This window comes from Oryx dammah, unplaced genomic scaffold (genome assembly GCF_014754425.2).
Source record: "Oryx dammah isolate SB20612 unplaced genomic scaffold, SCBI_Odam_1.1 HiC_scaffold_27, whole genome shotgun sequence".
NCBI lineage: Eukaryota > Metazoa > Chordata > Mammalia > Artiodactyla > Bovidae > Oryx > Oryx dammah.
The window spans coordinates 70,529,968-70,557,357 of NW_024070211.1; the positions used below are offsets into that span (position 1 = coordinate 70,529,968).

The window sequence follows — 27,390 nt, forward strand, 5'->3', positions numbered from 1 at the left end:
GTCTCATTTTCGTTTTCTAAATACATATCAGGACGCTGGTCAAGGCTTTTTCTTATGGGATATTCAAAAGCTAATTTTAAAAATCTGTACAATTTAATAATTATTAACATTTGTGTTCTACCTGCATGAATATCTAAACCCTTCATATTTGTATGCTCAAGTAATCCTAGCATACATACAAATTAACAGACGAGGCAGGTACTATTATTATGCCTACTTTTTAGTAATCTGAGGGCCAGGGAGGTGAAATAGTTTGCCCTTACAGACAGAACTTCTAATTCCCGAAGCTGGGATCTATTTTACATACATGAGTTTCCAGAAAGCGAAAGTTCTCCCAGGCCAGTCTGCTCTCCAGAAAGCAAAAGTTCTCCCAAGCCATTCTACTCTTCCGTCCTCTTCTCGAGGAAGAACTATTGAGAGTTTCCTGACCGAATTTTGTAACAAATGCAGTTAGCTGTTGTCTTGGTGCGGGGCATCTGGAGGCTCAAGCACTTCCCTGGTCCTTCGCTCCATTTCAACCATCCACGCCTTCTTCCCTCTTCTCATTCCACCGCGCCCTGCTTCCCTTCTTCCCATCTCCTCTCTTGCCGTCCCAGCGGCGTCTTCTCGCTCTGTGCCCAGCGCCTGTCAATAGACAAACTACCCTAGAGGTACACCCTCCCGCGGCCTGCAGTCGCGCAGTCGTGACGAAACCCGTGCGCCACAGCCCTTGGGCGGGGGAGAGGGGCGGGGCCGCGGGCCGGGCTGGCAGGCTGGCCGGCCGGGGGCGGGGCCGGGGCCAGGGTCCAGCTCCGGGCCTCCGCGGCCATCGCTGCCTGCGCGGTTCCTTATCTTCGCCCGCCCCCAGCCCTCCCGAACCGAGTGGAGCCGGTTGGCATCGGCAGCGTCGCCCCGAGGGCCACCGCGGCTTCTGGGGCTGGGCCTGCGCGCAGCGCAATGACAGGCGGTGAGAGAGCTCTCTGAGTCTGAGGCCGCGGCCGTGGCCCTGGGCGGCGGCGGGTCCAGGCCGGGTCCGCTCATGGTGCCGCCACGACACCATCCCGGGGCAGGAAGGCCAGGTAAGTAGGCACAGGAGGGCCGCGAAATCACTCGGAACCGAAGCCGGGGACAGAGGGCCCCGAACAGCCCCACTCTTCAGCCTCTGGTGGCAGCCGAGGTGCGCTGACCGAAATGGCCACAGAGTCTGGGGACCTACTGAGGGGGAGGCTGACAGGGGCGCGCGAGCCCAGTCTAGACTCTGGTAGTTGAGGAAGCTGCCCGGCGCCGCCGCCTCAGGGCTTTAATCTCCGGGGAGACGTCACTGCCTTAACTTTTTTTTTTTTTTTTCCTTCCTCGAAAAAATTAAGATTCCCTTGAACAGCTGTTAGCCTACCCACCTCGTGAATGACTATTTCAGATCGAAATAGTAGACACAGTGACAGGGGTGGGTGGGGGAAGCGTGGAGGATCCTTTCCCTTGACCATGTGAGGTGCTTGGAAACGTGCCCTCAATACTCAAAACAAATCACTTCCTCTCAAATCTGCCAAGATCACTCAAGATCTGGGACGGAGAAGACACTTAGAAACAGGCGCGTGTCTAGACACTGTCCCGGGGTTGGGTACCTCTGGAGAGTAGCAAGAGCGGCGAATCCAGTTCTGTCTTATGAAACTATTATGAAGCTGTTCTTCACTAGTTAAGTATTCTTAAATATGCTGTTTGCTGAATTTTGCTTTTTTTCTTTGTACCGTGTTCTTTGAATATAATTTGAAATGTATAGTAGATAACATAAGTGTAGAGAAAAATGTCACTTATATTTCACATACTTTGATATTCTTTCATTTGCTTTCATTTTAAAGGTGAAGAGTGAAAAAGAGCTTATGAGTCTTATTTTGAGTGGTTGATGTTTTCACAAGCATTATTCTGTGGTGATTTTTAGGTGCGCTGAGTTCTTCACCTCCGTTTAGACTCAGATCTGCTAAGTTTTCAGGCATTGCTCTTCAAGATCTCAGAAAGGCCTTTAAAATAAGGTAAATTCAACACTTTAAAAAAACAAAAGCTGTGTGACTTTGAACATTAGCTTAACAAATGTCATACTTCTGTTGTACTTATATTCTCATTTTTATATGGTTATTTTTTAAAGATCCTTTCTAATGTGATCTGTGTTTTTCTAAAAACAGACTGCAAATGGTGTGTGTGTTTATCATGAACCGAATGAATTCCCAGAGCAGTGGTTTCACTCAGCGAAAGCGAATGGCTCTTGGGATTGTTATTCTCCTACTTGTTGATGTGATATGGGTTGCATCCTCAGAACTTACTTCGGTATGTAAGCCTTATCTAGGAATGTTGCTGTGTTATTGAAATATCGTTATATCTTTAGCCATTACTGTCTCTCTTGCCCACTTAAGTGGTATTTTGAATATTGTTAAATTTTCTTTTATAATGAACTAGTATCAATTCAAGTTGAAGCTGAAAGGATACTGTTTTTATTGTTTCATGCAGTTTTCTTAAATCCCTAAAAAAGGAGGTTATTTAGAAAATGAGATACATGCCTATTTTCTTAATATTTGTGGGTTTTTTGTGTTTTTTTTCCCCCTAACTTTATTTTTTTATAAATACTATTTTCTAGTGCAACAACCATCCAGGAGTCACCATTTAGTAGAAAGTGAAAATACTTTTGGACAAATGAGTGAAAGTGATCCGAGTTTTCATGTATGGTCACTATTGTACACATACATTGGTGCATGGACATTTATTTGCTTGCTGATTTAAACGTTCTTGTGAAGTACATGTATAGAGTGATTGCCTGTAATTAAATTTTATTGTGTTTTTATTGATGACCTATTGGTAGTAATGTGGTATTTTGAGTTCACAAGCTAGTTTTTCTTTCAACTTGTATAGGTACTTTATTCACTTTAGTTAATGATCTCTGCAAAAATTTATTTTCAGAAATTACTGTGTTTCAAATTACATGTTGCTATCTTAAGGCAAAAGGAAGACTAGCATTTATGAAATAAACTTAAATGTCAAAGGAAGCAGTGTGATACTGCTGGTCATCCCATGTGGTAGCTCAGTAAATAGTTGACATTGACATTGTATCTGATGAATAAATTTTTAGCCTTTTTGGAATTAGACTCTGGAATACATTAGGCCATTGATTTTTCACTCTTCTACAAACTTTTTTTTTTTTTTAAGATTAGCATTCTGTAGTTTAACTACAAAGAAATCTGTTTAATGTTGATAGGGAAATAAGTTTATCTTTAAAATTTTATTTTAGTTTTAAATAGTTTAGTTTTTTTAATTGTGTTGGTTACTTCCTTTGACATCACAACATGAGGCCGGTAATGGCTACAAGTCTTACTTTGAATGATGCCAACTTGAGCACTGGAAGTTCCTCATCAGTCATTAGGTAGTTGTTGAATATCCATATGATTATTGTCCAGATAGAGTATTTCACTAGAGGTTATAAAATGTTGATTTTTCTAAGGATCATTCCTTCTGCATTTGTTAGTTGGAATTCTTTAAGGAGAACTTTTTTGCAACTACTGTTTGGTTGTCCTGAAACATGGTTCATATAGGAAAGTTTGGATAAATCTTTATTCCTTTTCTTTATTCATTTTAAATTAATGTTACCTAGCAACTTCCAGAAATAACCATTGAGCATTTTTTGTATATCATTATACATTTATGGATTTTTGTATGTTTGATGTGTTTTAAACAATTGTGGTTATTAATTACTGTATGTAAAATTAGATAGCCAATGGAAATTTGCTGTATTTGCTCTATGACACAGGGAGCTCAAATCCACTGCTCTGTGACAACTTAATGGATTGGATGGGGTGAGAGGTGGGAGGGAGGCTTAAGGAGGTGGGGACATACATATATACCTATGGCTGATTCATGTTGATATATGGCAGAAACCATTACAATATTGTAAAGCAATTATCCTCCAATTAAAAGTAAATAAATTTAAATTAAAAAAAAGAAATAGGATTGTGCTTATTATCCCTTTGATGCTTAAACTGCCCTATCTTTGGCCAGTGAGAGCACCTTTAAATTGTCTCTAGTGTCCTTTTTCAGTAGGACCCCATCCTGTTTGCCTTCTGACACAAAATGTCCTAGACTTATGTCATACATTCCTGCCTTGGATTTGACCCTTTCTTCAAGGATCAGTGGTTTTTTTGTTTTCAAAATGGTACAGATTATCATCTGGATTCTTCTGGTGCTCATTTCTTATGGGTTATTTTCTTCTAGGGCTTTCAATGCACATAACTAGGATTTTTTTTTTTTAATAAAAATTATGAGTTCTTTCTGATATTTTCAATTTAAATGATGATTACAAGGATATCCTATGTAGCTCAGGGAACTGTATTCAATACCATGTAATAACTTATAATGGAAAAGAATCTGAAAAAGAATATGTATTTTATATATTTTATATATATATATATATATACACACATACACACAAACCTGAATCATCTTGCTGTACACCTGAAACTAACACAGCATTATAAATCAACTATACTTAAAAAAAAATCAAACAAAAATGATAATTGCAGGGTTGTTTTTTTTTATAACTTCCTAATAACTTTAAACTTCATGCAGTTTTCTTATTAGCCCATACTTTTCCATTGGCTTTCTTTGTGCTGTATTCTCTGTTTGGGCTATTATTTAGCCTTTCAGATATGGATCAAGAATAGCTTCTTTTGGAAAACTTCTATAACCTTCAAAATGATCTTTCTTTGGTATTCCCATGGTACCCTGTACCCCACTGTCATGGTATTAGCATATTACACTGTGTATTCTTTGTATCTATATCTATCTGTATATATAAAATCTGTATCTTTATATCTCCTCTCAGGAAAGCCTGTTTTATTTTGCCTTAGTCCCTAATATAGATGCTGTTGCATAGTAGGTTTTCAGTGCAAACTGAAAACTTTTTTTGCAAGTTGTTTAGAAATATTATGCTTTGCATGTAAGAAAAAGACAATATTCAGAAATGAATTAAAAATATTTTTGTAATCTCTTTTGATCTTTCCAAACAAGCATTTAGAGTTAAAAATCATGTAATAATCTTATTTTATTGGAAATGAGTAATGAGGTTTGTCTCATAGTTTGTGTAACTGTTTTTCTCCACAGTATGTTTTTACTCAGTACAACAAACCATTCTTCAGCACCTTTGCAAAAACGTCTATGTTTGTTCTGTACCTTTTGGGCTTTATAGTTTGGAAGCCTTGGAGACAACAGTGTACAAAAGGATTTCGAGGAAAGCATGCTACTTTTGTAAGTTTTAAATTTCAAGTGTTTGTTGGAGAGGGGGTTTTCAATTTTTCAAAGTACTAGTTTCTTGAAAGATGTCAGATTTTAAGTTGTTCATGAATGAAAATAGCATGATATAAGAAAAACTTACTTTTGTCGATACTTTAAATTTTTTCTAATCAGCTTGGCATCAGAATATTTTGTGAAAAATCAAAGGTACATAATCAGTTTCTTTCCCTTACCTCATGATATCCTCTGAGTTGTTAAATATTATTTCAGTTCAGTTCAGTTCAGAATATGTGGAGAAAATGATAGAAGAGAAGGGATAAGAAGAGTATCTAGAGTTTTGGTCATTTGCAGACCAGATGAATATCATCTAATTAGTTGATTATAGAAGAAAAATAATTCAAAGTTTGTATGTTAAAATGAAAATAACATATTTCAGGGCATTTTTCAGATGTTTGGCTAATCAAATTATATTCTTTCATTAATGTGACATACATGCTTGTTTTTAAGTGTTGGAAAAAATGACAGTTTATATAGTGATATATCTTCCTTATAGTGGAAACTCAATTTTTGATAATAAAGAATATAAAACTATCTCTTACATTAATTCTTTTCTTTTTCTTTTTTTTTAGATTCTCATCCCTCTCTTTCTTTTTAAAATTTTGGTAACATATACATAACATCAAATTTACCATTTTAATCATTTTGTTCTTTTATCCTATTTTTATTGTATTCAAATATATATAACTTAAAATTTACTATTTTAACCATTTTAAAATGTGTAGTTCAGTGGAATTAAGTACATTTATTTTGCTGTGTAACCATTACCACTATCCATCTCCAGAACTTTTTTGTCATCCCAAGCAGAAACTCTGCTTGAATGCCCCCTCTTTCCTTCCCCCAGCTTCTGGTAACCTGTGTTTTATTTTCTATTTCCATAAATCCTTTTCTTTTATGTGTACTACTTTTTGTGAATTAAAACAATATTATTTCTTGTCTTAGCTAATGAATGCATGCTTGAGAAATGAACTTTTTAGATTTTTATCGGGCTTTTCAGTAATTTTTGAGGTAAAGACTAGAAATTATACTCCTGCGCACAAAAACTTACCAAAATTATGAATGTGTATAGTTTTTACTTTGTAAAAGTTAAGCTGTATACATTATAGAAATGCACGTTCATTGTAGTATTACATGTAGGAATATGTTACATGTGTATTAATACATGTACATTGTTGAAAATTTTAAAGATATAGAGGAACAAAACAAAATAATAAATTCTACCATTCAAGGAATAATCACTGACAGTATTTTGGCATATATACTGTCATCCTTTTACATGTGTGTACTTTTGTTTCACTTTTTATAAAAATGAAATTGTACTGTTACATCCTGTTTTATTGCTTGCTTTTTGTGCTTAATAGCATATCACGAACAACTTTTTATGAAACTGAACATTGCTGAAACATTTTTCAGTGTTAAGTATTTTATAATTGCAGTAGTAATAAAGTTCATTGTTGGAGACAGATTATGTTAACAGGAAGAATAAGAATAATCTATTTGTACTCTTACCATTCTAAGACCATGATAAATATTTGATACTATCTGTAGATATCAATTTATATGTATATATATTAAAAAAGATTTGTAGCAGAAATAGGTTTGGTGTATATATATTGCTTTCTAACCTGACTTGATTTTTCATTTACTATATCATGAATACTTTTACAGACAAATAAACATTTGTTATCATTTTTTCCTATTTTATTTAACTAACAATTTTTAGAGTGTTTTCACTTTCTCTTTTGTTGTAAATAAATAGGAATGCCTTTGTATTCATATGTAGTTATTTACTTAGGCTTAATTCCTAAAAGCATAATTGCTGGGTAAAACACCTAGTGATTTTATAGCTTTTGATCCCTTTCACTAAATTAGCATCTATAGTAGTTTCATCTGATTCATGTCTGTTAGCAGTGTATAAGATTGAACTGTTAGCAAAACCCTAATTTGCCTGTAGGATAGGTAGGCAGTGATATCTTGTTTAATTTACATGTTTTTGGTTACTTTTTTCATGTGTTTGTTGCATAGTAGAATTCTTCTGTGAGTTGTCCATATCTTGTCCATTTTTTCTATATTGACTCTTCCTTACTGATTTGAGCTGTGACTCACATCAGTTCTATTTTGTAACATGAGTTTAATCAAATTTTATGTCTCATAATTTGTAGTTTGCAGATGCTGAAGGGTACTTTGCTGCTTGCACAACAGATACAACTATGAATAGTTCTTTGGTAAGTGTTTCTTTTCTCATCAGGGAGAGACTGGGTGGAGTTGACCATGGCGGAAAGGACTGAAATAACTTTGATAGCACCACAGCTATGTTAAGATAGTTATATCTCCATGTTAGGTGCTCTCCACAAGAGCTGTAATTTGGTACTTTCTTTTTTTTGGTACGTTCTTTCCTTAGAGATACCTGGGGCCTAGAAGCAAGCAATTCAGCCACCTCTAAGGGGAGAAGGGAAGAGGAAATTAGTTAAGGAGTGAAAAGAGAAAAGGAAGTCCTTTGTTTCTTACCAGCTTTGTCACATCATGTTTGTTATATTTTATCACTTAGAAGCAAATGCATTTTCTTGAAACAGACTCTATAAGCAGATTGTGTATTCATTTCACAAATTTTTAAGAGCACTTAATATATTAAACAGTTCTTCTAGACTCTTGAAATATAGCTTATGCTCCAATGTGTGTTTGAGGAAGGGAAAGAGACAGATAATAAACAAGCTTACAAAGGAATTAACATAGTCACTCTATTTAAGCTTTTATAATTTTGTTGGAGACAGTATGTAAAAATACTCTTTTCAGATCATTACTAAGTTATCTATTTAAAATGTATCATTCCAAGTGTGGTATTCTATTTGAGAAAGATTTTAAAGTTACTCTAAAATTTAGTACCAATTTATGAAGTACTAGCTTGGTGACCTTATTGACAGTACTGTTTTTTAGTTCATCTGGCTCTTAGAACTACGGAGGCTTGCAAGATAGGTTATTTGGTGCAGTGTAGGGTTTGTTAACAGGGAAGGCAATGGCACCCCACTCCAGTACTCTTGCCTGGAAAATCCCATGGACGGAGGAGCCTGGAAGGCTGCAGTCCATGGGGTCGCTGAGGGTCAGACATGACTGAGCGACTTCACTTTCACTTTTCACTTTCATGTATTGGAGAAGGAAATGGCAACCCACTCCAGTGTTCTTGCCTAAAGAATCCCAGGGATGGGGGAACCTGGTGGGCTGCTGTCTGTGGGGTCGCACAGAGTCGGACATGACTGAAGTGACTTAGCAGTAGCAGGGTTTGTTAAACTTAGAGAAAGTGTCGTTTCTTTTCTCTTTCAGATCTTTAGTGTCAACAAGACTAATAATTGGGAATTCCCTGATGGTCGAGTGGTTGGGATCCTATGATTTTACTACTGAACGTTATGTTTTTGATCCATGATCAGGGAACTAAGATATTACAAAGCTGTGCAGCGCAGCAAAAACCAAAACAAAACAAAAACAAAACACACAATAACAACAGCAAAAAGAAAACTAGGGGAAGAAAACACAAGACTAATATCAGTTGTCTCTGTCAGTGTAGAAGATAAGAGTTGAAATGGCAGCCCACTCTTCTACTGCTGCTGTGCTGTGCTCAGTCATATCTGACTCTTGGGACCCCATGAACTATACAACTCCATGAACTGTAGAGCCCTCCAGGCTCCTCTGTCCGTGGGATTTTCCAGGCAAGAATACTGGAGTGGATTGGTCTTCCCGACCCAGGGATCAAACCCTATCTCTTGCGTCTCTTGCATTGCAGTATTGCAGATGTTTCTTCACCACTGTGCCACCTGGGAAGGGCTACTATTTTGCTAAGTTTTGCCGTTATCTTTAAGATGGACATGTCAAATTGTTTTAGGTCAAATGCTGTAATGCAATAAGGAGACTCTATTTCCAAATCCTGTTATCTCTTCATTTACGAATATTTTTAATTGACAGAGTCTGTATCAGGAGTTAAATAAAAATAAAAAATAAAAAATATTTTATGTTGATTTAAGAAACAGTGTCTTTGGAGAATTGTACCTTGAATACAGAGCATCTGAGAAACATTTGCAAAAACAGTTGAGGCATTTAGAACCACTTAAAAATGTAGAAAGAAAGCTGAGTGCTGAAGAATTGATGCTTTTGAACTGTGGTGTTGGAGAGGACTCTTGAGAGTCCCTTGTACTGCAAGGAGGTCCAACAAGTCCATCCTAAAGGAGATCAGTCCTGTGTGTTCATTGGAAGGATTGATATTGAAGCTGAGACTCCAATCTTTAGGCCACCTCATGTGAAGGGCTGACTCATTTGAAAAGACCCTGATGCTGGGAAAGATTGAGGCCAGGAGGAGAAGGGGACGACAGAGGATGAGATGGTTGAATGGCATCACCAACTCAATGGACATGAGTTTGGGTGAACTCTGGGAGTTGGTGATGGACAGGGAGGCCTGGTGTGCTGCGATTCATGAGGTCGCAAAGAGTAGAGCGACTGAACTGAACTGAAAAATGTAGATCTTTAGAGCATGGTTAGACAAACTTGATTTTAATTCTGTTGTCTGCCACTCAATTATTTTATATCTCAACTTCTAGAAAAGTTCCTTTAAAATTCCATTTTATAAAGTTGTGAGGACTGATGAGAAATGTAAGTTTACCTGCTCTGGACATGAGAAGTAAGAACTGATAGGAGGAAGCTATTTTTCTATCTATTAATCTAGTTAAGATTTTTAGGAATTTTTGGTTCTAGGTGACTCGAGTAGTAAGGGGAAGCAGTTTGGCAAATTTGTATATATATTATACATGTGATTATCTGTTCATTGTCTGCCTTCCCCATTAGACTGACTGATCATTGAGAACAGAGATTTTGTTTCTATTCACTGTTTTATCCCCAGGACCTAGAACAGTACCTGACACAGTAGGAGCCCAATATATATATCTTAAAAGAATGAATGAAAAGGAATGGGAGATAATCTGTTAGCTGAGAGAGGTCTGTTTTCGTATTTAAATGTTAAATATCATAATGTGCCAGGGCTGTCCGATTACATTTCTAAACTTTAAACTTATTCTTTCTGTCTTTGTACCTGAATGGATCATTTGAGTTTCCTTTTTAAGTCTTGAAAATGCATTTTGGGAAAATTATGCTGTATAAGCATGATGGTGAAAGGCTCTGTTTTGGGTGGTATCTGTGTCTATAAACCATTCACTTAAATTTAGCCAGTGTATCAGATATTATACTTGCTGTTTATATTTGTTTCTGTTTTTGCTGCATTCCAGAGTGAGCCTCTATATGTTCCTGTGAAATTTCATGATCTTCCGAGTGAAAAACCTGAGAACACAAGTGTTGATACTGAAAAAAGTAAGCAAAACTTCGAATTTCATAACTTAGAAATGGATGAAAATTTTATCTTTTCATTCAAGCCATTCCAAAACTTAGTGGTTCTGTGGGTTGCCTGAAATTACCTGGCAGGTCTTCTGTTCCATGTGGTATTGATTCAACCTATGGTTGTCTGGTAGTTTGACTGGAAGTTTTCATTAATTCAGTGGAAATAGCTTCCAAATACCAGAAATCTCTATGGTGTTATTATAAACATACATTTATTTTTTAGTAAACAATATTTTCTCTAACCAGGCCATCAAAGACGTTGATAGTGAATTACAGGAGTTTTCCTAGTTATGAATGTGATAAGGAAAGCCAGCTTCAGTGTAAGGTGCGGAACTTATCCATGATATTCTCTTGCAAGTAGTGGAACTGTAGAAGAATGTTCTGCATGCTTGACTAGGAAAATAATTCTGATAAATTGAATATCTATGAGGAAAAATTCAAATAAGCTTTTACTATAAATGCCGGGCTGGATGAGTTACAAGCTGAAATCAAGATTGCCAGGAGAAATAACAACCTCAGATATGCAGATGATACCACTCCAATGGCAGAAAGTGAAGAGGAACTGCAGAACCTCTTGGTGAGGGTGAAAGAGGAGAGTGGAAAAGCTGGTATAAAACTCAGTATTAAAAAGTTAAGATCATGGCATCTTGTCCCATCACTTCATGGCAAATACAAGGGGAAAAGATGGAAGCAGTGACAGATTTCCTTTTTTTGAGCTCTAAAATCATTACTTTACTGACAAAGGTCCTAGTCAAAGCTATGTTTTTTCCAGTAGTCATGTATGGATGTGAGAGTTGGACCAAAAAGAAGGCTGAGTGTGAAAGAATTGAAGCTTTTGAACTGTGGTGTTGGAGAAGACTCTTGGAAATCCTTTGGACTGCAAGGAGATCAAACCACTTAATCCTAAAGGGAATCAGTCCTGAGTATTCGTTGAAAGGACTGGTGCTGAAGCTGAAACTCCAATACTTTGGCCACCTGATGTGAAGAACCAACTCACTGGAAAAGACCTTGATGCTGGGCAAGGTTGAAGGCAGAAGGAGAAGAGGGCCACAGAGGACAAGATGGTTGGATGGCATCACCGATTCACTGGACATGAACTTGAGCAAACTCTGGGAGATGGTGAGGGACAGGGAGGCCTGGCATGCTGCAGTCCATGGGGTTGCAAAGAGTTGGGCATGACTTTGCGACTGAACAACGTAGATGCTAAAATAATATTCGTACAATATCCTGAATCAGTCAGTTGTGTGTGTAGACAGTTGAAGAAACTTTATTTGAATATTGGTCTCATTTTAAAATCTTCAAAATGTTTTATAAATGGAAACATTTTTCCTGCAAACTCTTTTGAATAAGCAGAGCTGTCCCATATAACGTAACGTGTTTTTTTTTACTGTTCAAATGTGATCATCAGTTCAGTTCAGTCGCTCAGTCGTGTCCGACTCTTTGCGACCCCATGAATCGCAGCACGCCAGGCCTCCCTGTTCATCACCATCTCCCGGAGTTCACTCAGACTCATGTCCATCGAGTCAGTGATGCCATCCAGCCATCTCATCCTCTGTCGTCCCTTTCTCCTACTGCTCCCAATCCCTCCCCGCATCAGAGTCTTTTCCAATGAGTCAACTCTTCGCATGAGGTGGCCAAAGTACTGGAGTTTCAGCTTTAGCATCATTCCTTCCAAAGAAATCCCAGGGTTGATCTCCTTCAGAATGGACTGGTTGGATCTCCTTGCAGTCCAACGGACTCTCAAGAGTCTTCTCCAACACCACAGTTCAAAAGCATCACTTCTTCGGCCCTCAGCCTTCTTCACAGTCCAACTCTCACATCCATACATGACCACAGGAAAAACCATAGCCTTGACTAGATGGACCTTAGTCGGCAAAGTAATGTCCCTGCTTTTGAATATGCTATCTAGGTTGGTCATAACTTTTCTTCCAAGGAGTAAGCATCTTTTAATTTCATGGCTGCAGTCACCATCTGCAGTGATTTTGGAGCCCCCAAAAATAAAGTCTGACACTGTTCCCACTGTTTCCCCATCTATTTGCCATGAAGTGATGGGACCAGATGCCACGATCTTCATTTTCTGAATGTTGAGCTTCAAGCCAACTTTTTCACTCGCCTCTTTCACTTTCATCAAGAGGCTTTTTGGTTCCTCTTCACTTTCTGCCATAAGGGTGGTGTCATCTGCATATCTGAGGTTATTGATATTTCTCCCGGCAATCCTGATTCCAGCTTGTGTTTCTTCCAGTCCAGTGTTTCTCATGATATACTCTGCATATAAGTTAAATAAGCATGGTGACAATATACAGCCTTGATGTACACCTTTTCCTATTTGGAACCAGTCTGTTGTTCCATGTCCAGTTCTAACTGTTGCTTCCTGACCTGCATACAGATTTCTCAAGAGGCAGGTTAGGTGGTCTGGTATTCCCATCTCTTTCAGAATTTTCCACAGTTTCTTGTGATCCACACAGTCAAAGGCTTTGGCATAGTCAATAAAGCAGAAATAGATGTTTTTCTGGAACTCTCTTGCTTTTTCCATGATCCCGCATTTATCATTATATTAAAACTTGTAACTTTTGTTGGGTGTGAGGGGAAATGTTTAATGATTTTGTACTATATTTTTTCTTTTAAGTTCCCAAAAAGTCTCGTGTAAGATTTAGTAATATTATGGAGATTCGACAACTTCCATCAAGCCATGCATTGGAAGCTAAGTTGTCGCGCATGTCATATCCTACTGTGAAAGAACAAGAATCCTTACTTAAAACTGTGGGGAAACTTACGGCAACTCAAGTGGCAAAAATTAGCTTTTTTTTTTGCTTTGTGGTAAGTCTTCTCTATATTATATGTTTGGAATTTGAATTTTAAGACAGTATACGTATCAACAATATACTATGGAAGTGTTAGACAATTTAGGTTGCTTAATCATGACTCTAAACTCTGTTATCTGTCATCAGAGGGAAATTAGAGTATTAAAGTCAATAATTACTAGTCATATGTGAAAGAATGTAATAAATACTGTACACTACAACTACTCATATATATTTAGAATTTGAATAATAAATAGTTATTTTATACTATGATATATATTAATACAAATGCTAGTAAATATCCAGATAAGAGTTTGCATTGATTGCATTGATTTCTTCAAATAATTGCTTTTGTAGTTTTACTTTAAATTCGTATGTGTGCTGTCGCTTCAGTTGTGTCTGATTCTTTGCGAACTTATGGACTATAGCCCACCAGGCTCCTCTGTCCATGGGATTCTCCAGGCAAGAATACTGGAGTGGGTTGCTATTTCCTCCTCCAGGGGATCTTTTCAACCCAGGATTGAACCCGGGTCTTTTATGTCTACCGCATTGACAGGCAGGTTCTTTACCACTAGTGCCACCTGGGAAGCCATATAAATGTGGTCAAAATTTTACAAGTATTCATAGTAAACATTTTTTCAGAATATTTTATTATATTATAGCTTCTCAATTATTTTGATATAGAAACTGAAAAATATGCTTAATGTTTCACATAAAAAATTCATTTAGCAAATAAAATATTATTTTAGGCTAATCTTGGATTAGACAACTTGTCTGAGTTAGTAAAAACTCTGATTTACAATTTAAAAATGAATTTTAATACTCAACCTGTTCCAAGGTTGTTTTGTATGAACCTTTAGGATTTAAATGTATTCTGAGCATTTAAAAAAACTAGATAATGATGCAGTGCTAATGTCAATATTATTAGCCTGATTATTAGATTTTTTTTTTTACATTACAGTTTTGCTTCATGTATACTGCATAGCCAATTTTTCACCATCCTCTGCCTGAACAACCTCTGTTTTAGTGATACCTTGATTAACATATTCAGGAATGAAAATCAAAGAATCTTTGGGAGTTGTAATATGGTAACTACATATGTAATAAGGTTAACTTAAAGGCTCATGTATTTAGATTATACTATTATGATTTCCATTTCTTTGTTTTAAATGTGTAAGCCAAGACTAAAGTTAATTTTATCTCTTAACTTTTAAAGGAGACATGAGGTGAAACGCAAAGAATCTATATAGTAAAAGTTTTAAAGGAGGAGGGAGATAAGAACCAGATTAAACAGATAATGTCCGTATAGGGGGCAAACTGATGGTGGAATGGGTTGATTATGTCAGGAACTTCCACTAAAATAAAGCACACAATTTATCTCTAGGCAGTTTGACAGGAATGAAAGAAGGAAACCTTTCTGATTTACATGGTTTGTTGTCTATTAAAAATAAGTACTTCTCTTTGTTGATAAAGTTAACTTTTTCCCAACTCAAAACTGAGAGAATAAATTTCATAGGCAGCAAGCCATTGTTCTGTATAGCAGATTTACAGGTAGATATGTGTAGATAATAACCTTTTAGAAAGATTGAAGTAAAATATACATATCACAAAGCTTACTATTTTAATTATTTTTAAGTGTACATCTCAGTGGCATTAAATACATTCACACTGTTCTGCAAACATCTCCAGTGCCTGTCAGGAGAACTTTTTCATCTTGCAAAACTGAAACTCTATACCCATTAAATGATAATTTCCCTTTCCCACCTCCCTTAGCTGCTGACAGCTACCATTTTATTTTTTGTCTCTATAAGCTTAACTGCTCTGAGTACCTCATTTAAATAGAATTATACAACATTTTTCCTCTTGTGACTGGCTTATTTCACTTCATAGTTTAATAAATTATTCTTATTCTTCAAGGTTTATATTTGTAGCATGTGTCAGAATATTTTTCTTTTTAAGGCTATATAATAGTCCATTCTGTGTATATACCACATTTTATTTGTTCATCCATTGATATACACTTGGATTGCTTCCACTTTTAATAGTCTTTTTTGAAAAATCAACCTTAAGTAAATCAATATAAGAGCAGGGAGCTATGTTAATCTTTAGTAAAGACCTTTCTGTAGAAAGTCAGAGTAGTACAGTCCAGGAATTCAGCTTTTTAGAAACCTGACTCAATAGAGTGGTAAGCTTAGTTGAGGTCTAGAGCAGTGCTATTCAGTAGAAATATAATGTGAGCCTCAAAGGTCATATATGTATTTTTAAATTTTCTAGTAGCCACGTTAAAAAAAGAGAAAGTTTTTTTTTTTCTTGTATCCTTATTTGAGAATTATTTGAAAATTTAGATGTTTTAGAATTTTGCCAACCATAAATGAGTTTTTGTATTCCATCAACTGCAGGGCTCATAATGAGGCTTTGTACTTAGTATGATGTCTTTCATCTTTGGCCTTTGTAACACGTTATGGGCCTTAATTAATTCTTTGTTTTTCTTTTATTGGAGTATAATTACAACGTTGTGTTAGTTTCTGCTGTGCAAAGTGAATCAGGTATATGTATACATATATCCCTTCTCTCTTGAGCCTCCCTCCCACCCACTCCATCCCCCCTTTCGGTCATCACAGAGCACTGAGCTGAGATCCCTGTGCTATGTAGCAACTTTCCACTAGCTATGTTTTACACATGGTAGCGTATGTATGTCAATCCTCACCTCCCAGTTCGTCCCACTCTCCCCTCCCCAGCTGTGTCCACAGGTCCTCTCTCTAAGTCTGCATCTCAGTTTCTACCCTGCAGATAGCTTCATTGGTACCATTTTTCTAGATTCCATATATATTCGTTAATATATGATACTTGTTTTTCTCTTTGTGAGTTACTTCACTCTGTGTGACAGACTCTAGGTCCATCCATACCACATAAGTAAAGTTAATTTTAATACTATATTTTTATTTAATCCACTGTATGTATATAAAATACTTGAACATACTATTGATATAAAGATGGATGAGATGGTTTGCAGTCTTTTTTTTTGTACTAAAATCTTCTAAACATTTCAATTTTTAAATATTTTTTTCTATTTCATTTCAATTTCTGTTTTTATTTCAATTTCTAAACATTTCAATTCAAGCTAGCCATATTTCATTTGCTTAACAGTGACATGTGGCTAGTGGCTACTGTATTGGACATTGCAGTTCAAAAGGAGTTAATAATTACTGTATTTGCCAGCCCTCCTTTAATTATTTTGTCTCATTAGGGCTTATGGTGTTATAGTTGTTTTTCTGTAAAGTACAATTTAGGTCTCACAGGCTTTTACGCTAATTTTAAAATTAATTACCACTCATGAAATAATGAAGTATTATATAAATTATTTGTGATAGCTCAATTATTAGTAAATGGTTGTCCTCAACTCTGAAATAATGAAGAGAAGCACTGTAAGAATAATTTTTACTGGAGGGTAATTGAGATGGTCTTCCTTTGTGATGAGGCTGTCTTGAGTTTGAGAGCCAGAGAATGGAGTTTGGGGAGAACTGGAGAGTAGGAAGATTTTTCTGGAAAGAGTTCATAGCTAATGATGAGTAGTTAGAATCTTTGCATTCCTACCATCTAAATGGTCTTATTTTATTTCTTTATCTTGCATTAGCAGAGAGCAGTGAGATTGTTTGGAAAGTGAGCACAGTATTTAAGTATTAAAATGGTAAGGAAAGTAGGTCAAGAAAGCTAATTATCACCTGATAAGCATTACCTATTGCAGAAAATCTCCAAAAGATAATTAAAGGGCAGAATCTTCTGCTTCTTGTTTAGGGCATCAACTGCAAGCAACTGTGGCTCCTATTGCCATATATATTTGATATTGCTCATCTTACCAGTTGCTAACCTCATTTTTTATTTAGATAGTCAAGTGAAATTAAGATGTTAGAAGACTACAGATAGAATCAGAGTCTCTGCTGTGCTTTCAGTCTGGCTTTAGCTTAGAGTACAGTGTAGACTGAATGGAGACTTCTAGGCTCTCAACCATCTGTGCCTCCTAGCAGTGTGCTAAGATCTTGTGTCTGTACTGCTTCTTTGAAACATAAATGCTGATAATCATATCACTCACTTAACTAAAAGTTCTGAAAGAGATCAGGAGATGTCCCTCCCTTAACAGAGACAAATCATTCTCTAGCAGAACATGATTATCCAGTCCATCTGTTTAAGCAACAGAAAACAGGTAAACAAGCAGTTAATTTACTTAGACCACCAATCTGCTTCTTAATGTATGCTACATTAGGGACACTCATGCACGTGTGTCCCAGGAGGCATATGCTAGAATGTTCTTGGTAGCATTGTTTGGAATAGTCAAAAAATGTCCACCAACAGAAAATGGATAAGTTGTAAATTGCATTCCAAAGAAAGGCAATGCCAAAGAATGCTCAAACTACCGCACAATTGCACTCATCTCACATGCTAATAAAGTAATTCTCAAAATTCTCCAAGCCAGGCTTCAGCAATACGTGAACCGTGAACTCCCTAATGTTCAAGCTGGTTTTAGAAAAGGCAAAGGAACCAGAGATCAAATTGCCAACATCCGCTGGATCATGGAAAAAGCAAGAGAGTTCTGGAAAAACATCTATTTCTGCTTTATTGACTATGCCAAAGCCTTTGACTGTGTGGATCACAAGAAACTGTGGAAAATTCTGAAAGAGATGGGAATACCAGATCACCTAACCTGCCTCTTGAGAAATCTGTATGCAGGTCAGGAAGCAACAGTTAGAACTGGACATGGAACAGCAGACTGGTTCCAAATAGGAAAAGGAGTACATCAAGGCTGTATATTGTCACCATGCTTATTTAACTTCTATGCAGAGTACATCATGAGAAACACTGGATTGGAAGAAACAAGCTGGAATCAAGATTGCCAGGAGAAATATCAATAACCTCAGATATGCAGATGACACCACCCTTATGGCAGAAAGTGAAGAGGAGCTAAAAAGGCTCTTGATGAAAGTGAAAGAGGAGAGTGAAAAGGTTCGCTTAAAGCTCAACATTCAGAAAACAAAGATCATGGCATCTGGTCCCATCACTTCATGGGAAGTAGATGGGGAAACAGTGGAAACAGTGTCAGACCTTATTTTGGGGGGCTCCAAAATCACTGTAGATGGTGATTGCAGCCATGAAATTAAAAGACGCTTACTCCTTGGAAGAAAAAGTTATGACCAACCTAGATAGTATATTCAAAAGCAGAGACGTTACTTTGCCGACTAAGGTCCCATCTGGTCAAGGCTGTGGTTTTTCCTGTGGTCATGTATGGATGTGAGAGTTGGACTGTGAAGAAGGCTGAGCACCGAAGAAGTGATGCTTTTGAACTGTGGTGTTGGAGAAGACTCTTGAGAGTCCGTTGGACTGCAAGGAGATCCAACCAGTCCATTCTGAAGGAGATCAACCCTGGGATTTCTTTGGAAGGAATGATGCTGAAGCTGAAACGCCAGTACTTTGGCCACCTCATGCGAAGAGTTGACTCATTGGAAAAGACTCTGATGCTGGGAGGGATTGGGGGCAGGAGGAGAAGGGGATGACCGAGGATGAGATGGCTGGATGGCATCACCGACTCGATGGACGTGAGTCTGAGTGAACTCCGGGAGTTGGTAATAGACAGAGAGGCCTGGCGTACTGCGATTCATGGGATTGCAAAGAGTCGGACACGACTGAGCGACTGAACTGATACTGATACTGATACTGATCTGATGGCAGTGAAAATAACTTTGTATGCACATACATACAAACATGGGCTTCCCTGGTGGCTCAGAGGTTAAAGCGTCTGCCCACGATGCGGGAGACCCGGGTTCAATCCCTGGGTCGGGAAGATCCCCTGGAGAAGGAGATGGCAACCCACTCAAGTACTCTTGCCTGGAGAATCCCATGGACGGAGGAGCCTGGTAGGCTACAGTCCACGGGGTCGCAAAGAGTCGGACACGACTGAGCAACTTCACTTCACACACAAACATCAGGCTTCATCAAAAGAGGCCTTATTTCTTATTCTCTAAATCAAAGTGGGCCCAGGGTTGGGAATATAAGGATACCCTAGCCTAGATGAGCAAAAAGGAAGAAAGAAGGGGGGAAAAAACTTCCATAACTGGAAAACCTCCAATTATGAGAACTTTTGGTATTATGTCTCAAAACTGAGAATCAGAGAAACAATCACAGTTAGCCAGTAAATTCACAGTATTCTTGGACATTCCAAAATTTCCAAAGTGAATGCAGCCTTTTGTCTGTATCAGTCTGGCCAGTTCTACCTCCTTAAGCATCACCTGTTCAATTGATTTCTCTTAAATTTGATTTAGATAAATTTAATACTGTCAGTGCTTAGATAAATCAGATTTCAACGTTGATTTGATATTAAATTTATCCTAATTTTAAAAGAAGCCTGAAGAGTGCTAATTTTTAACCAATTTGTTTATTTCTTAAGGAAATTTGGATAGCAAAGATTTTTGGTCTGATATAAATGTGTGTCTTCAGGCCTATGATTTTTCAATGCAAAACAAAATTTAAAACTTCTTATAATAATATTTAGCGGGAGAAAAGAAGGAGGGGACTATAAATTATAATGACAAATACAAATAAGTCATTTATTAAGTTTCATTATTTTCTATTTCTTCAGTGGTTTTTGGCAAATTTGTCATATCAAGAAGCACTTTCAGACACACAAGTTGCTATAGTTAATATTTTGTCCTCAACTTCTGGTAAGAAATTTGTCTTATCTGTATTATAACTCGAGGCCTATTTCTGATATATATGTGTACATATAAATATTTTTTTCTTGTTATAAATTATTTCATTCTTTTTAACATATATTAATGTATTATAACTACTACTTAATCTTTAAGTTTAGTACCATAGCCTTGTACTGTTTATATTCCTTCTAATACTTTACAGTATTTTCTATGCAACAAAAATACATTGTATATAAAGTTTTATAGGCTGACCCTTTGTATTGTAGCTGTCTTTCCTTTCACATATTCTTTCTAAGGATATTTTTTTCAACCCTTTGGCTAAATGTGGTTGCTTATTTCAGATCTATAATTTGCCCTATGAAAGGTGTTTTATTTTTAAAATTGAATCAACTTCCAGGTCTAGAAGATAAAGTATTTTTGAGCTGTAAAAATAACTTCAGCACACATACTTGATTATGATGCGGTCAGAATAAAACTGTGAATACTGAGTTTAACTCTCTTAGTAGTTTTAAAATAAATAGGACTGTACTTGATCTGTATTGGTGAGATAAACATAGTTTAATATGGAGACTGTTTCCATGTATGGTCTTGGAACATTTCAGCCTAGGTCATAGTAGTATTCTTAGTCATTTAAAAATGACAAGATTTAAAAGTTAGGTAATAAGTAATTTACTTATTTAAACAATCAAGTTGGCAGTAAATAATTTTGATAGTATTTGTTTAAGCAAATGTATCTTTTTAAAAATCTTTTTCTTTCCACAGGACTTTTTACCTTAATCCTTGCTGCAATGTTTCCAAGTAACAGTGGAGATAGATTCACTCTTTCTAAACTTTTAGCTGTAATCTTAAGGTAAGAATATAGTATAATAGCTAGTTTGTTCTTAAAAATGCAGTGTTTAAAGCATTTCTGGTAGTGATAAAGGAGGGTTTATATTATAATATAATATATAGGCAGAGAAAGATGAAGATAAAAGAAGGTTTTAAATGAACATCAGCTCTGCATCACATCCTTGGCTAGTTTTAGTTTTCAAAACCTTCCTAGGGAGCATAACTGAAGGGAGGATCTTTGGTTCCCATTCATGAGACTCTGAACTTAACAAGTATTGTACTGACATTCATGCTTAACTGCATGTTATTACCCTCATAACCTCCCAAATTTCTGTTTCCTTTTCTTAAAGCAAACTTCTCTTTTTGTTTAGTTTTTACTTCTCCCATTTATAGAAATCTAACATGCAGTCTTCTCTGATTGTCTCAGCCTTAATCTTTTAGTTATTTTCTGTATAAGCCATCTGGCAGTTTTGTATTACTGTTTGTAATATAATACATAAGTACCATTAGTAACTAATTTAAATCTTTTATTTTTATTTAGTTTTGTATTTATTGGTCTTGTCTTCCCTAGGAGATTTTAAACCATTGAAGGCTAAATCCTTGTTTTCTGCTTCTTTGTGTTATCAAAGGCCTAGCATAGGGCTTTGCTTACAGTCAGTACTCAAATAGATATATTGATTTGATGAAACTCTTGTTTTTGTAAGAGAAAATCAGAAATCAGAGAAGGTACCAGGATAATTTACCAGAAAGATTAGTGTTTTTGAGCTATCAGAGCTGGCTTTGAATCAGAGCTCTGTTTGCCCCTGGCCACTTCCCCTTAACTCTCTGAGAGGATTTCCTTGATGACAAAATGATGATAGTATCATCTAATTTACAGTTTTGTTTTGAAGTTTGGAAGGATGTATATAAAAAGTGATTATAATAGAGACTGGTTCTTGGCAGTCACATAAGTGGTGTTTCTCTCTTTTAGATACAAGGGTAAATTGACAGTGGTAGTTTTCATGGGCAGTCTGGTTGAGCCAACTGATTTACCATTTAGACTTCATGGATGCTAGAAATTTATTCTTTTACATGAGTGGCCCATGATTTAGCCAGACAAATTTTTACACTAGGAAAATACAGTATATTTATATTAGGGAAGTAATGAGGTTTATCCAGCTTTGTTCACAATTCATGCCTATTTCTAACTTTTCTTTGCGTTGTTTTAATAAAAGTAGAAAGATGCACAGAAATAGAAAGACAATATAAGGCTCCGTGAGGACGGGAATCACATCTCTCTTATTCCTTGCTTAACCCAAACTATTGCTTAATAAGCAACAGGTGAATGAAGAAATAACCTCTGATTTCTCTGCCTCCTTTATTTGATCTTATTTTATCCATTAAAATGATGTAATTGTTTATTTAAATATTTAAGAATAATTTTACTGTTAATTTTGATTTTACCTGGTGGCTTAGTGATGAAGAACCCGCCCACCAGTGCAGGAGATGCAGGTTTGATCCCTGGGTCAGGAAGATCCCCTAGAGTAAAAAATGGCAACCCACTCCAGTATTCTTGCCTGGAAATACCATGGACAGAGGAGCCTGGTAGGCTGCAATCCATGGGGCTGTACAGTCAGACAACTTAGTGACTAAACAACCATAACAATAGCAAGAGTTATTACTATTACTAGGTTTATATGGGTTTAATACATGTACATTTCAAAAAAAAAAAAAGAGATTGAAGGAGGGATGACAAATTGACTTTTTCCTAATTGGAAGGCAGAAGATAAGCATAGCAAGTTAAGAACACTAGACTCTGGAAGTAGACTGTGTTTCAATTCCAGCTATGTGATTTTGGTCAAGTTACTTCATTTTTTTGTGCGTTAGTTTTCTCAAGTGTAAAATGCAAATGGTAATCATAATAATACCTTTCTTATAAGGTAATGTCAGTCATTTTATGTGGATTAAATGAATTAATACAAGTACAGCACTTACACGGATATTATTCAGTATTAATTAAATCATGAATTCTTTGATGGTTTGACCTAAAGTTAAGATTAGTCTTTATTACTTGTAAATAACTTTGATCTTTATGATTAGTTTTTTAAAGGAGTTTATTATGTTACTCATCAGTAATGATGGTTATTTCTCATAGCATTGGAGGTGTTGTGCTGGTAAATCTGTCAGGATCTGAAAAATCTCCTGGAAGAAACACAATAGGTAAGTATCTGACTCTGAATTCTTCCTGTTAGAGTATACAAGAAAGACCTGTGCATATCATTGTGCGTGTGCACATACACACACGTGCATACATATGCATGCGTGTGCACACACATACACACACGTGTGCACACACATACACACACACAGAGGGTGGGCACTAATAAGGCTTTTATTTAAAAAGTTTTTCCTTTGGAAATAATGTAAGAAAATTAAAAAATAGAACACAGAACTCTCATATAACCTTCACCCAGATTCTCTTAACTGTTTATAACATACAGTTATAGTACACGGAGAAGGCAATGGCACCCCACTCCAGTACTCTTGCCTGGAAAATCCCGTGGATGGAGGAGCCTGGTAGGCTGCAGTCCATGGGGTCACCAAGAGTCAGACACGATTGAGTGACTTCACTTTCACTTTTCACTTTCATGTACTGGAGAAGGAAATGGCAACCCACTCCAGTGTTCTTGCCCGGAGAATCCCAGGGACGGAGGAGCCTGGTGGGCTGCTGTCTATGGGGTTGCACAGAGTTGGACACGACTGAAGTGACTTAGCAGCAGCAGCTGTAGTACAGGTTTAAAAATCAGGAATTAACAGCGATTGCAGTCATTTTTATTTAGTCTGTAGGTTCTTTTCAAATTTCACCATTTTTTCCCACTAATGTTCTTCTTCTGGTCCAAGATCATTTGTTGCATTTAGATATCATGTCTCCTTGGTTTTCTTTAATCTGTGACTATCCCACTGCCATTTTTTGTCTTTCATAACTTTAATATTTTTGGAGAATACTGTCCACTTTTTTTGTAGAATGTCCTTCAAGTTATTTTTCTGGTATTTCTTTATGGTTAAATGTATATTGTTCATTTTTGGCAAGAATACCAGGGAAGTGATACTGTGTCCTGACAAATCCATCATATCAAGAAGGCTCATGATATTTATTTGTTCTGTTACTAATGACATTAATTTTAAAGTGATGTCTGTCAGGTTGCTCTGATGTAGCTCCTAGTTTTTTCCTTTGTAAGTAATAAGCATCTTGTTAGAGATATGGAAACAGTACATATATCCTGCCCATCATGCTTGCAGCCACTAATTTTGTCATTCTCTTCTGATTCTTACCTGAAACAATTATTACTATGGTAAGCACTTAGTTTTTGATCCATTGTTTAGATTTAACAGAAGAATCCAGCTTCCTTGGTTTCCTGTATACTTTTTTTAGATATTTAAAATCCATTGAATAGAATAATGCTTTCTAAACTATTGCTGGATAGTGCCCAGGGAGCTGTGTCTCATGAACTGTCTTAGCTCTTTCTCACCTAGAGCAGCTCTGTATGTTTAAAACAATACATGTGTTTTGTGTATGAGATTTTGTTGACAGGCTATTCTTTAATAGCAATAATAAATAAATGAAATGTTGCACTTTTGGATAATTGATTTAAAGCATTGAATGTGATCACTTGGCAAATAGCACCTTATTATAGCTGTTTTTAAAGGCTTACTTAAATGTTTTTTAGAGTGAGTTAATATATTAAAGAGAATCAATATTCATTACACAGGAAGGAACCGCTAGTGCTACATTGTTAGATATTTTAGAACATTAAAAAGTATAAATTATGTGTTTGCAGTTGTCAGAAGTTTTTTCTTTTAATCAATATATATGATTGACGAAACCCCTAGAGAATAAAATCATACTAGATTCAAGTAGTAAGTATTAAATTGTCTAAAATAGAAGACAAGTAGGATGGAAGTTTAGTGGAGTAGAAAGAGGATGCTTGGTGACAGTGTGGGACTTTAAAAGAGTCTTGAAGTAGGTGGTAGAATGTGTATTAAAATGATACATGGCAGTGGGGAGAACAATATAAATAGCCTAGAGTGGGAAGAAAACATTGTTAAGTTGGCTATGTCAGGTTTCAAAATTGTTTATGTACAGGAAGATAGGAAGTATGCACTTCAGAATTAAATACCAAAGTGTTGGTATTATAACATGTATAACTGATTGGTTAAATCATCAAAGTGAATGATTTTGTATTTGTTGGTTTATACTTTTAAAGTCCTTCCTGTGTTCCTGGAGGACACGGATAAGGTAGGTTATACTTTATCTTTTCATATTTGAATAGTACTCATTTCTTGAAATAGGACCTGACTGTGTCAGATTTTAATTAAGTATGTGTTGAATGCGTTCGTGAACAAATACTTTATTCTATTGACTTTTACAGGTTCCATTTGGTCTCTTGTTGGAGCCATGCTCTACGCTGTTTATATTGTTATGATTAAGAGAAAAGTAGACAGAGAAGATAAGTTGGATATTCCAATGTTCTTTGGTAAGAATATGTTTAACTTTTTGAGACTATGCACTCTGAATAATTAACTTAGGGTTTTGTTTTTGTTTTTTGGAGGGAGTAGGGAAGGTTCCCTTCCCACTCCCCCATGTAATTCTTTAAAACCATTAGACTTTAAAGATTATGAAGTCCACTCTCAGTGTTTTTCTCTTATCTTGTTCTGCATAATTGTGGATCTGGAAGAAATGTTCACTCTCCCAATGTGAGGTAAAAGAAATTCTAACGTACCTTTTTCAAACTAATATCTTTAACCTGTAAATCAGATATTTTCCTCATTGATATCATGGGTTATGCTGTTATAAGCATGTGAGGGTTTACCTGTTGTATTATACATTTTGCCATTTTTGAATTGTTAGAAGCATAGGATTGGGGAAACCACCCCAAAATGATGTCTAATACTATTTCTGTCCATGAGCTAATTTTTACTAAAAATTGTAGGTCATTTGCACTTTAAGACTCAGACTCTTTTATGACATAGATTTTTTAATTACTCAATTACAGTTTCGGGCATCAATTCTTAATTTTGGTAAATGCCTAATGAAATTTATAAATTATTTGCCTGAAATGAGCTCAGTAAAGAAGTTTGATATCTAGGATTACAAAAGAAGAGTACATTGACATGTCCCAAATGATATCTGAATATCAATAGATAATGGAGCCTATGGTTGAGAATTCAAAGTACAGCTTATAGGAAACCAGGAGACCTGAACTCTAGCTGTTGTAACTTCTTTTATCTCATACTCATCTGAAAATGAGGAGATTAGACTAGGTTAGTAGCTGATTTATGAAGGATCCTGGGAAGATTGGAAGGAAGTGGAGTTGCATGTGTGAGTTTGGTTTCCAGACTGCTCTGCTGCTTCTACTGAAGCAATTCTGCTTTGTTGTGTTTTTTAGCATTATAAATTAATTTGTAGAAATGATTTTTCTACTAAAAGTACTTTGAATATCTGTACCTAATGATTAACAAAAATAAAATATTTGAAAACCCACCAGACTGGGTGATCACTCAAGTTGCTTTCAAGTAGAGATTCCTAAGTATACCTTAAATATGAAGATAATTTTAATGACATCTTATCTTGAAGTCATAGAAAAGTCCATCTGGAATGGATTGAAATGTTAATATTTTGCAGTATTTTTTTTTTTTTTTAAGATTGGCAGCTTTGAAGAAAAACTGCTTGTATACTCTTACCAGAGAGTATGTGTAGACATATGCCATGATATGTAAAGCAATATGAATTTGACCTGGGCTTTAGAATAGACAGAATTAGAGAAGAAGTAGTTAGAATTGGGATGTGGAAAGTTCTTTGGGCATCACAGTGTGAGCAGAGCATAGCAGGAAATGGTGAGTAGATCCAGTGTGTTGGAGCATTCAATTGAGGAAAGAGGAGAAGCATATGAGGCATATGAGAATCTGCAGAACCTGTGAAGTGTTTTGGACCTTTCATCTCTAGATCCAAAGGTTGTCACTTCATGCGGAATTTCACAGGCTTCAAGTTCAGGGAACAAAAAGAGATCTGCTTCTTGATAACGCCAAAGTGAAAGTGAAGTTGCTCAGTCGTGTCCAAGTCTTTGCGACCCTGTGGACTGTAGCCTACAAGGCTCCTCCATCCATGGAATTCTCCAGGCAAGAATACTGGAGTGGGTTGCCATTTCCTTCTCCAGGGGATCTTCCTGACCCAGGGATCAAACTCGAGTCTCCCGCATTGCAGGCAGATGCTTTACCCCAAAGTTTGGTGTTTTAACTACAATGATTTTTTAATGTTATACAAGCCTTGTGTGTGTGTGTTGTTTATTTTTATTTTTATCACTAGATATCTTATGTTGGTTTTCCTAGAAGCAGGATATGAGACA

At 36.3% G+C, this 27,390-nt stretch overlaps 1 protein-coding gene across 1 annotated transcript in view; it reads left to right on the forward strand.

Annotated features, from left to right (window-relative positions):
- Positions 1 to 749: 749 nt before the first annotated feature.
- SLC35F5 (solute carrier family 35 member F5) overlaps positions 750 to 27,390 on the forward strand; it is a 40,554-nt gene continuing 13,913 nt past the window's right edge. The window contains exons 1-11 of the mRNA XM_040228407.1: positions 750 to 1,058; positions 1,916 to 2,006; positions 2,157 to 2,298; positions 5,119 to 5,262; positions 7,467 to 7,529; positions 10,569 to 10,650; positions 13,304 to 13,494; positions 20,107 to 20,188; positions 20,942 to 21,029; positions 23,142 to 23,206; positions 25,417 to 25,521. Of these exons, the coding sequence (XP_040084341.1) occupies positions 1,019 to 1,058; positions 1,916 to 2,006; positions 2,157 to 2,298; positions 5,119 to 5,262; positions 7,467 to 7,529; positions 10,569 to 10,650; positions 13,304 to 13,494; positions 20,107 to 20,188; positions 20,942 to 21,029; positions 23,142 to 23,206; positions 25,417 to 25,521 (1,093 nt within the window). The 5' untranslated portion in view covers positions 750 to 1,018. The remainder of the gene's footprint in view (positions 1,059 to 1,915; positions 2,007 to 2,156; positions 2,299 to 5,118; positions 5,263 to 7,466; positions 7,530 to 10,568; positions 10,651 to 13,303; positions 13,495 to 20,106; positions 20,189 to 20,941; positions 21,030 to 23,141; positions 23,207 to 25,416; positions 25,522 to 27,390) is intronic.